Raw genomic sequence first — 12,532 nt, 5'->3', positions numbered from 1 at the left:
CTGGGCAGCGTGTTTGGCTGTCCACTAAGGACCTTCCACTGCGGGTGGAGAACCGCAAGCTTGCTCCTCGCTACATTGGCCCCTTCAAGGTGGTGTGCAGGGTGAACCCTGTCTCCTACCGGCTCCAGTTGCCCCGGACTCTGAGGATCAACCCCACTTTCCATGTTTCCCTGTTACGGCCCGTACTGACGTCTACGTATGCCCCTGCCCCTAGGAACCCCCCACCCCCCCGCATCTTCCAGGGGCAGACTGTGTTCACTGTGAATCGCCTGCTTGACTCCCGCCGGGTCCGCGGCGGGTTGCAATATCTGGTGGACTGGGAGGGCTATGGTCCTGAGGAGCGCTGCTGGGTTCCTGCTCGGGATGTCCTTGATAAAGAACTATGTCGGGACTTCCATTCGGCCCATCCGGATCGCCCTGGGAACGTCAGGAGACGCTCCTAGAGGGGGGGGTCCTGTTAGGACTAGGACTGTTTTGGCCTCTAGAGGCCGCTGTTATTTCCTTTTCATGTCGTGTTTATTTTGGCCTCTAGAGGCCGCCACTGTTCCTGTGTTTTGTGTTTGTGTTAATTGCCTAATTATCTTCACCTGTGTCCTTAATTAGTTTGTCTATTTATACCCCTGAGTTCAGTCCTCTTGTCACGGAGTCTTTGTGCTGTTATGTTTATCTCCAGTTTCCTTTGTACTGTGTTTTTTGATCTTCTTAGCTTTTGAATTTTTGCACTTTGCTTTTCTTTTGGATTATACTCTTTGGTTTTTTTGTCTTTTGTTTTGCCCTGTATATAGTGTATATAGTTTAAATAAACCTTTTGATTCTTTTTCTACTTCCGCCTGACGCCTCTGCATTTGAGTCATCCCCCTGGTGGCCTAGTGGGGGTTTGCTGGATTATCACACCAACGAACCAGGTTCGAATCCCAGCAAAACCCTAACATTACATGTATTAATCTAAATGCAGGTAAACAACAAGTGTTGTTGTTTTTGTTGTTTTGTAATCAAATGAGAGTCGGCGCTTACCCGTCTGTGTTCTCGCTTCTTAAAGGCCGACCTTGTGGCCGATTGTTTTGAAACAATCTGACTTTCAGTTGTTCGTTCAGTTCTCCGTTCATTCGCTTCTTCCACGTAAGGATGAGATATTGCTGCTGAGGCAAGCAGATCCAGCGGAAAAATCAGACAGCTGGTCCACTCATTCTCCATTTTCTCCATACTGAGTACTCTGCCGTTACTGCTTGGCTCAGGCAATTACTAAAACCCAGGATGGAACAGGACGTCACCGGTTTTAGCAACAACTGCGGGGAGGTCACTGCCCGAGCGATAATATGTCACGTCCCATCCCGTCCCGTTCTGTCCCAGGTTTTAGCAACAACCCTCGACTCACACTCCGGGAGAATTGGTGCAACTGAACTTATTTTCCTTTTCTTGTAGTTTTCTTTTCCTTTAATTGTTGATACTGCACCCTCTTTCAATATGGGCTGATAGCCAACGCTCCTCAATAGATCAAAGGGCTCATACGAATCTTCAGTAAAATGTGCAGAGCAGAGGAGAAACCACTTTGTAGGCACCCAATGTGTCCGTGAACTTCTCGCAAAATGCGTCCAAATCTTTGCAGTTTGAACATTCTTGGGCCATGAATGCAACGTAAATCCACCTTCTGTGGTGTTGCTGCACCCTCCAGCAACAAATCTACGTGGCATGGCGATAAATTAGCTCAAAATAGAAGCTTGAAGTTGCAGTCAGCTCTGTGTTTTAGTATAATGGTGATGAGACCCACTGCCTTCCTGCAGTGACGTCACAGATGTCAAGGTCATTCACTCAGACCGCTACCTATATGAATCATTTTAATAATAAAAATTACTATATTAGATTTATTGTTAATGCTTAAAACTATTCCTATGCCATTCTTGAGGTCTCAAGGCATTTATAAACAAACAGTGAGGCCATGGTTCTGCAGATCTCCTTTAAGGAAATTGAGTAGCACAGCATTCTGCAGTAATGTTAAGGACGCAGGAATTTTCTGTTTCACTTTGTTCAAAAGCAGGACTTAAGTCACCTATATTTAGCAGACATATTTAATAATTTATCACTGAAAAGTGCTGACTTCATTACTCTAAATGCCCCTGTCCCACTTTCAAGCTAATGAGCAATGATCATGATGCCCAGCTTTTAACAGCTGTGGTTAGCAGACATGGAGATGATCTATATTTGGGTGTGTGTGTGTGTGTGTGTGTGTGTGTGTGTGTTGTTGTTGTTGGCTAAATCCCGAGCTAGCGTTCACATGGCTGCGGTTTGGCCAAGTGTTACAGATGGAGACAGGCCACATTGGAGCACTAATTGACTCACTTTCTCTGTGGATTTAAAGTGGCTTATGGGCTGTGATTGGACTTAAGCTTCTGTGTGGCTTCACGTGACTCATGGTTGCACCTTTAGTTCAGATTTAGAAGCTCAGACTAAAACACGGGTGCTCCAGTTTCCCCCACAGTCCAAAGACATGCAGGTTAGGTTAACTGGTGACTCTAAATTGACCGTAGGTGTGAATGTGAGTGTGAATGGTTGTCTGTGTCTATGTGTCAGCCCTGTGATGACCTGGCGACTTGTCCAGGGTGTACCCCGCCTTTCGCCCGTAGTCAGCTGGGATAGGCTCCAGCTTGCCTGCGACCCTGTAGAACAGGATAAAGTGGCTACAGATAATGAGATGAGATGAGACTAAAACACCCTTCAGACAGTTTCCTTTCCCATTGCCTTTTCTCTCAGCGTCTCCTCTTTGGATATTTTATAGCATTTATAAAATTTTGATTGTACAACCCCGATTCCAAAAAAGTTGGGACAAAGTACAAATTGTAAATAAAAACGGAATGCAATGATGTGGAAGTTTCAAAATTCCATATTTTATTCAGAATAGAACATAGATGACATATCAGATGTTTAAACTGAGAAAATGTATCATTTAAAGAGAAAAATTAGGTGATTTTAAATTTCATGACAACAACACATCTCAAAAAAGTTGGGACAAGGCCATGTTTACCACTGTGAGACATCCCCTTTTCTCTTTACAACAGTCTGTAAACGTCTGGGGACTGAGGAGACAAGTTGCTCAAGTTTAGGGATAGGAATGTTAACCCATTCTCGTCTAATGTAGGATTCTAGTTGCTCAACTGTCTTAGGTCTTTTTTGTCGTATCTTCCGTTTTATGATGAGCCAAATGTTTTCTATGGGTGAAAGATCTGGACTGCAGGCTGGCCAGTTCAGTACCCGGACCCTTCTTCTACGCAGCCATGATGCTGTAATTGATGCAGTATGTGGTTTGGCATTGTCATGTTGGAAAATGCAAGATCTTCCCTGAAAGAGACGTCGTCTGGATGGGAGCATATGTTGCTCTAGAACCTGGATATACCTTTCAGCATTGATGGTGTCTTTCCAGATGTGTAAGCTGCCCATGCCACACGCACTAATGCAACTCCATACCATCAGAGATGCAGGCTTCTGAACTGAGCGCTGATAACAACTTGGGTTGTCCTTCTCCTCTTTAGTCCAAATGTCACGGTGTCCATGATTTCCATAAAGAACTTCAAATTTTGATTCGTCTGACCACAGAACAGTTTTCCACTTTGCCACAGTCCATTTTAAATGAGCCTTGGCCCAGAGAAGATGTCTGCGCTTCTGGATCATGTTTAGATACGGCTTCTTCTTTGAACTATAGAGTTTTAGCTGGCAACGGCGGATGGCACGGTGAATTGTGTTCACAGATAATGTTCTCTGGAAATATTCCGGAGCCCATTTTGTGATTTCCAATACAGAAGCATACCTGTATGTGATGCAGTGCCGTCTAAGGGCCCGAAGATCACAGGCACCCGGTATGGTTTTCCGGCCTTGACCCTTACGCACAGAGATTCTTCCAGATCCTCTGAATCTTTTGATAATATTATGCACTGTAGATGATGATATGTTCAAACTCTTTGCAATTTTACACTGTCGAACTCCTTTCTGATATTGCTCCACTATTTGTCGGCGCAGAATTAGGGGGATTGGTGATCCCCTTCCCATCTTTACTTCTGAGAGCCGCTGCCACTCCAAGATGCTCTTTTTATACCCAGTCATGTTAATGACCTATTGCCAATTGACCTAATGAGTTGCAATTTGGTCCTCCAGCTGTTCCTTTTTTGTACCTTTAACTTTTCCAGCCTCTTATTGCCCCTTTCCCAACTTTTTTGAGATGTGTTGCTGTCATGAAATTTCAAATGAGCCAATATTTGGCATGAAATTTCAAAATGTCTCACTTTCGACCAGGGCTTTGAACCGGTTCAAGGAACGAAAACGAAAACTGGGAACTTTTTCTATTTCACATGGAACAGAAACGAAACCAGAAACTTTATTATTTTTTATGTTCCGGAACAGAAACGCTTATTAAAAATAATGGCAACCGGTTAATACCGGTTTTTATTTCGTTCCTCAAAGTTTCCGTAGCCTACAAATAAAAAAGTCATTTCTTCTCCTGCGCAAGTTTCTATGACCCGCTGGGGTTCACTTCCTGTGTGACGTTCGCTGACTGAATGGAGAGAGCGGGAAGGTGGACTGCTATCACGTCTCCATGTGATAATAAGTGAATTACTGAGTGTCTGAGCAAAGAAGAGCCTGAACATTGCAACCTCCCTATTGGCTGTTTGTAAAAATGTATCAGTTGTTGCCCTTCCCACGGGAATCATCGCGGCCAGCAAGGGCCTATCTGTGTGGAGTTTGCATGTTCTCCCCATGTCTGCGTGGGTTTCCTCCGGGTGCTCCGGTTTCCCCCACAGTCCAAAGACATGCAAGTTAGGCTAATTGGTGGCTCTAAATTGACTGTAGGTGTGAATGTGAGTATGAATGGTTGTTTGTGTGATGACCTGGTGACTTGTCCAGGGTGTACCCCACCTCTCGCCCATAGTCAGCTGGGATAGGCTCCAGCTTGCCTGCAACCCTGTAGCGCAGGATAAGTGGCTACAGAAAATGGATGGATGGATGGATGAACATTTCCTCTGGGTGCTCCAGTTTCCCTCACAGTTCAAAGATATGCAGTTAGGTTAACATGGGGCAGCCATGGCCTGAGGTTGGGCTGAAGTGCCCTTGAGCAAAGGCACCTAACCCACAACTGCTCCCTGGGTGCTGTAGCATAGCTGCCCACTGCTCTGGGTATGTGTGTGTGTGTGCTCATTGCTCACTTGTGTGTGCATGTGTGCGTTCACTGCTTCAGATGGGTTAAATGCAGAGGTTAAATTTCACTGTGTGCTTAAGTCTGTGGTTGAGTGTACGTGTAACAAATAAAGGCTTCTTGGCTTCCTTTATTTAAAAATTAACAAAAAAACCATCGAATTGTGTAAAGTATTTCACCTCAGTAAATTGCTGCATTGTCTTGTGACAGTGATACCAGTCATGAGATACCCATCACAATTATGAATATATATTTATTCATTTCTTTGACACCGCATGCCATGTGTCATTAACCACACCATGACGTTTATTATGGTGCGACTCTGCTGGGTGCCTTGTGTACAGCAGTGTACCAGGGCTTTCACGTTACATCATTACTATATAATTATGATCAAATATCTAACTTGATATGTCAAACAGTTGTCTGGTTACATCTGTCACGTCCATGTGCGTTGGCATGCATGTGCAGCACCATTAGGACTAATTACCATGCACCTGTTCCTGATTAGAGTGCAATCACTGCGCGTACATATAAGGACTCTCAGTAACACACAGACTTTGCGAAGTATACGCTCTGTACCCTGTGTCTGACATTACCAAGCCTTGTATGTTGTATTTCTTTTCTGGTTTGTGTTTTTGGACCGTGAGTATTGTATTACCTCTGATATCCTGTCTGTGCCTCATTGCCTGTTTTTTCAACTCTGCCTTTGTCTACGTTTTGAATCTTTTTGCTAGCGTGCTTTCAGTAAAACTCTTCCTGCACTTGCATCCGTCTACCACTCTTACTTGACAGAAACTGTCAACTGTTCAACAAGCGAGTCAACAAATAAAACTGTTTTAACTAGTTTTATATGAAACTGTTGTGAATATTTATCGTAAAATGTGTTAGTAAATAATCCCATGTTATTTTTTAAAAAGCAAATTAAAAAGGCAAGGCAGGGCAAGTTTATTTATATAGCACATTTCATACACAGTGGTAGTTCAATGTGCTTTACAGAGGTAAGGCAAAACAGTAAACAATAGAAAATAAAATTACATAAAATAAAGGGGGAAGAAGAGAGAAAAATAAAAATAATATCAGAATTAAACAATAGTAGAAATAAAGTAATAAAATGAAGTAAAAGTTCAGTAAAAAACAGCAGAATAAAATGGAATAAAAGTTAAGTAAAGTTTAAAACATGCAAAGACTGTAAAAGTTAAGTAAAGTTTAAAACATGTAAAGATGATGATATTTATCAGTTAGCAGAAAGCATCTGAAAACAGCTTGGTCTTTAATCTAGATTTGAAGCTGCCAACAGCAGGAGCATTTTTGATGTCCTCTGGGAGTTGGTTCCATAGCTGTACTGCATAGTAGCTAAAAGCTGCTTCACCACACTTTGTTTTAACAACAGGTTTTACCAGTAAATTTTGCTGCTGCGATCTGGTAGATCTGATTGGGTTAGGCCACTGCAACATATCAGAGAGGTAATTGGGCCCTGTACCATTTAGAGATTTGTACACCAGCAGCAATGCTTTAAAGTCAATTCTGTAGCTTACTGGAAGCCAGTGAAGGGACCTTAGAATTGGAGTAATGTGCTCTGTTCTCTTTGTTCGTGTGAGAACCCTAGCCGCTGCATTTTGAACCAGCTGAAGTCGTTTGATGGTCTTTTTTGGCAGGCCTGTGAAAAGGCCATTGCAGTAATCAACCCTACTAGAGATGAAGGCATGTATAAGTTTTTCCAGATCATTTTTTGACACAAGTCCTCTTAGTTTGGAAATGTTTTTTAGGTGATAAAGTGCCGTTTTAGTGATTGCTTTCATGTGACTGTCAAAGTTTAGCTGGCTGTCAATGAAAACACCAAGATTTTTAGCCATATCTTTTGTTTTAATCCCCTTTGTGTCAAGAATAGTGGTAATCCTGAGTCTTTCATCTTTTTCCCCAAATAGAATTACTTCTGTTTTATCTGTGTTCAGCTGAAGAAAATTTTGTGACATCCAGTTGTTGATTTGGTCGATACACTGGTAGAGACATTCAAGGGGGGCATAATCATTAGGTGATAGAGCAAAATAAATTTGGGTGTCATCTGCATAGCAGTGATACAAAATTGAGTTGTTCTTGATAATTTGTCCAAGTGGGAGCATATAAAGGTTGAATAGTAATGGTCCAAGGATCGACCCCTAGGGGACACCACAGGTCAAGGACATTGATGTTGAGGTACAATTTCCCATGGTAACAAAGAAGCTTCTATCTTTTAAGTATGATTTTAACCAATTGATAACTTTACCAGTCAACCCAACCCAGTGTTCAAGTCCATACAGCAGTATGTTGTGATCAACAGTATCAAAAGCTGCACTGAGGTCCAGTAACACCAGGACCAATGTTTTGCCTGCATCAGTATTAAGACGTATGTCATTTATAACTTTAATCAGCGCTGTTTCAGTGCTGTGATTGGCACGAAATCCTGACTGAAAAATAAAGTTCTGAATAAAAATCCATCTATCTTTTGTAAAAAAAAAAATACAAATTTTGTTGTCCAGTGGCCAAGTGTTTATGAGATACGTTGCTTTGTACTTAGAATCGGGTTCCCTGTGGTGGTACACATACATCATTTGTATAATATTAATATAATTCATTGTATTCACTGTAGGCTCTTGATTTAGAACTCATCCCTTTCTTTGTATCTCTTTCCTTTAATTCTGTCACAAAAGCGCTCAATAAAATCAAATTTTAATCATGTTCATTTCTCTCTATCCATTTTTTCAACCTCAGGACACCAAGCAAGTGGTAGAGACATACAAGTCCGGCTTTGAGCCCCCAGGCGATGTAGAGTTTGAGGACTACAGCGTATCCATGAAGAGAGCCGTATCCGAGTCCAGCTTCCTGAACGCACGTGGAGAGAGTCGGCGCAGGAGCAGGAGCAAGCTGTGGCCTTTAATTAAGAGGAATAAGGTACAGAACATGGCTGAATGTTTTGGTGTTTGGATTATACTGAAGTAGAATTGACGCAGATCCAAAGCTAGCAGCTGAACGAACACATTTGCTTTGGAGGAAAAAATTGTATTCTTACTGAACACTCAGGTGTTCACTCCTCTAGCAGCTCAATGGTTTAATCTGTCATAAAGTCATAAAAGGCAGGTCATGAAATCTGTTGGTTGCACACTACAACAGGAGAAGGTCAAACATTTTCCGATTGTGTTGTTATTGTTATTAGCAGTCTTAAAGGATAATACCAACATCTTCTGGAAAATTCACACTTTTTTCTTTTTTTCCTTCAAAATAATTGAGGTGAGATTCTTTCACGAAATGAGTGAATATAATCTGAGTGACGGCGAAGAAATAAATTTTCTCAAGCCTCTCCAGAACAGAAAAAAACAAAACCAAAAAAGGTAATTGTGTGCTCTATAGAAGCTCTGTAGTGTGTGACTTTAAGAATGTGCATGCACTGTATATTGTACTATAACTTGATTTATTGCAGCTTCACTGTACCTTGCCTTTAAAGCATAAAGTTTACAAAAGATGTGTTTAAACACAAAAAAGTCAAGCACAAATATTGTTAAAGTGAAATTAGAGTTTTCATTTTAAAATGGAAGATCACCTGTCTATCAATCCTTAAAGATCTTACACAAGCTTTACTAATCAGCTGTCTGGAAAATGTCGCCATCTGGTGAAAGAAAGGTGTTAACACATCACCATCTCTCTCTAAATCTCATTCAGTACACTTTTTTCCTCTGGAATCACTTACAAAGTAAATAAAATATACATCCATCCATCCATCCATCTATATCTGTAGCCACTTATCCTGTTCTACAGGGTCGCAGGCAAGCTGGAGCCTATCCCAGCTGACTATGGGCGAGAGGCGGGGTACACCCTGGACAAGTCGCCAGGTCATCACAGGGCTGAATAAAATATATAGTACCAGTCAAAAGTTTGAAGACACCTTCGAATTCAATGTTTTTTATTTACTGTTATTAATTAAAAGTCACTTCATGTCTTAAAGTATGAATTACTACAGTTGTGGAATAGGGCCATTTACTGTATTTTACTTTATTAGTTATTATTTACTATTTGAGCTCAAATGCATTAAGAAGGTGAGAAATTGCACTAATTAACTTTTGATGAGGCATACCTGTTAACTGAAAAGCATTCCAGGTGACTACCTCATGAAGCTGGTTAAGATAATGCTAATAGTGAGCAAAGCATCATCAAGGTAAACGTTGGATACTTTTAAAGAGTATAAAATATCAAACTTTTTTACTTTTTTAACACTTTTTTGTTTACCACATAATTACATATATGTTCTATGTGGGGCGGCACGGTGGTGTAGTGGTTAGCGCTGTCGCCTCACAGCAAGAAGGTCCTGGGTTCGAGCCCCGGGGCCGGCAAGGGCCTTTCTGTGTGGAGTTTGCATGTTCTCCCCGTGTCCGCGTGGGTTTCCTCCGGGTGCTCCGGTTTCCCCCACAGTCCAAAGACATGCAGGTTAGGTTAACTGGTGACTCTAAATTGACCATAGGTGTGAGCGTGAATGGTTGTCTGTGTCTATGTGTCAGCCCTGTGATGACCTGGCGACTTGTCCAGGGTGTACCCCGCCTTTCGCCCGTAGTCAGCTGGGATAGGCTCCAGCTTGCCTGCGACCCTGTAGAACAGGATAAAGCGGCTAGAGATAATGAGATGAGATGTTCTATGTGTTATTTCATAGTTTTGATGTCTTCAGTATTGTTCTACAATGTAGAAAATATAGAAAAACCTCTGCAGGGGTGTACAAACTTTTGACTGGTACTGTATTACAAGCATATAGACCGGCTGGAAATGAAACCTCATACAGGGTTCTTTCCTGCTACATTTTATCGAGTTTAAATGAGCCTGAATATGGTAAAATATCTAAAATAAATCTTTCAATAACCTTTTAAAAGTCTATTTTATTCATTTTTTTTCAATGCAGGCAGAAAGCTGCTTATCAGAAACAGAGGCTTTGAATAACATTAAAACATTGAATGCACAGTTATTTAAATTAATTAAAATTCATTTTTAAATTTAATTTATCATAAATATTTGAGGGGTTTTGTTCACAATTTGTCAAATTAAAATTTGTCAAGTTATTATTAAAACCATAGTAAGTATTTTCAACATTTTCTGATCAGGGCTTCAGTTACTGTTATTATTATTATTATTATTATTATTATTACATAGTAATTACAGAGGGATAAAATTGATGAGCCACACCACGAAGTTATGGGAAAGGGTATTGGAGGTGAGACTGAGAAGAGAGGTAGTAATCTGTGAACAGCAGTACGGGTTTATGTCAAGGAAGAGCACGTCAGATGCAATTTTTGCTTTAAGAATGTTAATGGAGAAGTACAGGGAAGGCCAGAGAAAGCTACATTGTGTGTTTGTGGACCTGGAGAAGGCATACAATAGAGTGCCGAGAGATGAGTTATGGTATTGTATGAGAAAGTGTGGAGTGAATGAGAAGTATATTAGAGTGGTGCAAGACATGTATGAGAACAGTGAAACAGCAGTGAGGTGTGCAGTTGGAACGACTGAATGGTTCAAGGTGAAGGTGGGACTTCATCAAGGATCTGCTTTGAGTCCTTTCTTGTTTGCCATAGTGATGGATAGCTTGACGGACGAAGTGAGGTGAGAGTCACCATGGAACATGATGTTTGCGGATGATATTGTGATATGTGGTGAAAGTAGAAAGGAGGTTGAGTTGGGTTTGGAGAGATGGAGGTATGCACTGGAACAAAGAGGAATGAAGGTGAGCAGTAGCAAAACAGAATACATGTGCATCAATGAGAATGGGGATGAGAGTGGAGTGAAGATGCAAGGAGTAGACGTAAAGAAAGTTGGTGAATTCAAGTACCTGGGGTCAACTGTGCAGGAAAATGGGGGCTGCGATAGTGAGGTGAGAAAGAGAGTGCAGGCAGGGTGGAGCAGTTGGAGAAGGATTTCGGGAGTCATTTGTGATAGGAAAGTCCCAGCAAAAGTGAAAGGTAAGATGTATAAGACAGTAGTGAGACCAGCTGTGATGTATGGATTGGAGACCGTACCCTTAACGAAGAGACAGGAGGCAAAGTTGGAGGTGGCGGAGTTGAGGATGTTAAGGTTTGCGATGGGAGGTTGGACAGGATAAGAAACGAGCACATCAGAGGGACAGCACATGTGGAGAGCTTGGGAATTAAGCTAAGAGAGATGAGACTGAGATGGTATTGGCACATCCTGAGAAGAGATGCAGAGCATGTTGGAAGGAGAATGTTGAGGATGGAGCTGCCAAGCAAACGAAAATGAGGAAGGCCAAAGAGGAGATACATGGATGTGGTGAGAGAGGACATGAAAGTGGCAGGTGTGGTAGAGAAGGCTGCAGAAGACAGGGAGCAATGGAGACAAAAGATCCACTGTGGCGACCCCTAATCGGGAGCAGCCAAAAGAAGAAGAAAAAGAAGATTATTATTATTATTATTGTTTGTTCATTTGAAATTGAGACTAATTCCTTTTTAGAATGATGATTGAGTAATCTCTGTGTAATATGTACCTTTTTGACGTATTTACGTGCAGTGAAATATGATAGAGATGATGGACAGAATGGCATTTGTTCTTGACAACTCGTGAAATAAGCACAGGTCTCGATAGTGGACTCTTGACATTTTTGTCAGTGCTCCTGCTGTCAGCTTGTTGCTGGGTTCCTCTGGTGTTTCTCTCTTTGTCCTTATGTCTCCATCTCTCTCCTTCTGTGTTTCTCCACTCCTCCATCTGTGACCATGGCTCCGTCATGCCATCACGTGCAGCTTATGTCCTTGTTAGCGTCGCCTCGTCAGCCCCCTCCTCCTCCCCCCACGTCACCCTCTCCAGAAGGCCTGGCCAATGGGCCGCACTCGCCCCCGCACAGCAAGGAACCTCTCGGACAACGCCTCAACGACTTCATGAGCTCCAAACACAAGATGCAGTGCCTGAGAAGCTTAAAGCGTGGGGTAAGGACCTGAGGGAACTGCTGCAAGCATGGCATAATTATGATTTGTATTGCGAGTTAAGTAAAAACGTGTGGCATAATAAATGAAAGAAGAATCTAAAAATAAAAATGAACCATGCGTGTAAACAGGGGTTAGCTTACTCACTGGCCATTTTAAAAGGAACACCTCTACCTCTGAGAATTCATGCATGTTATCTAGTCAGCAAATCATGCAGCAGCGTAATGCTTCAAATCATACAGATACAGTACGTGAGCTTCGGTTAATGTTCACATCAGAGATCAAAATGTTATCTCAGTGACTTTGACCGTCACATGGTTGTTGGTGCCGGGCATATTTCAGGCATTTACTGAGAATGGTGCGAAAAACAAAAAACATCCAGCGAGCAGCAGTTCTGCTGGCAAAAATGCTC

The 12,532-nt window shown here is 41.9% G+C and overlaps 1 protein-coding gene across 1 annotated transcript in view; it reads left to right on the top strand.

Annotated features, from left to right (window-relative positions):
* The window catches only part of fnbp1a (formin binding protein 1a), a 62,803-nt gene that overhangs the window by 34,926 nt on the left and 15,345 nt on the right, over positions 1-12,532 (top strand). Inside the window, exons 9-10 of the mRNA XM_060932337.1 lie at positions 7,928-8,107; positions 11,941-12,123. Of these exons, the coding sequence (XP_060788320.1) occupies positions 7,928-8,107; positions 11,941-12,123 (363 nt within the window). The remainder of the gene's footprint in view (positions 1-7,927; positions 8,108-11,940; positions 12,124-12,532) is intronic.

Source organism: Neoarius graeffei, chromosome 10 (genome assembly GCF_027579695.1).
Source record: "Neoarius graeffei isolate fNeoGra1 chromosome 10, fNeoGra1.pri, whole genome shotgun sequence".
NCBI classification, from domain to species: domain Eukaryota; kingdom Metazoa; phylum Chordata; class Actinopteri; order Siluriformes; family Ariidae; genus Neoarius; species Neoarius graeffei.
Note: the sequence above shows the minus strand (reverse complement) of the source record. Positions and strands in the feature narration are given on the sequence as shown.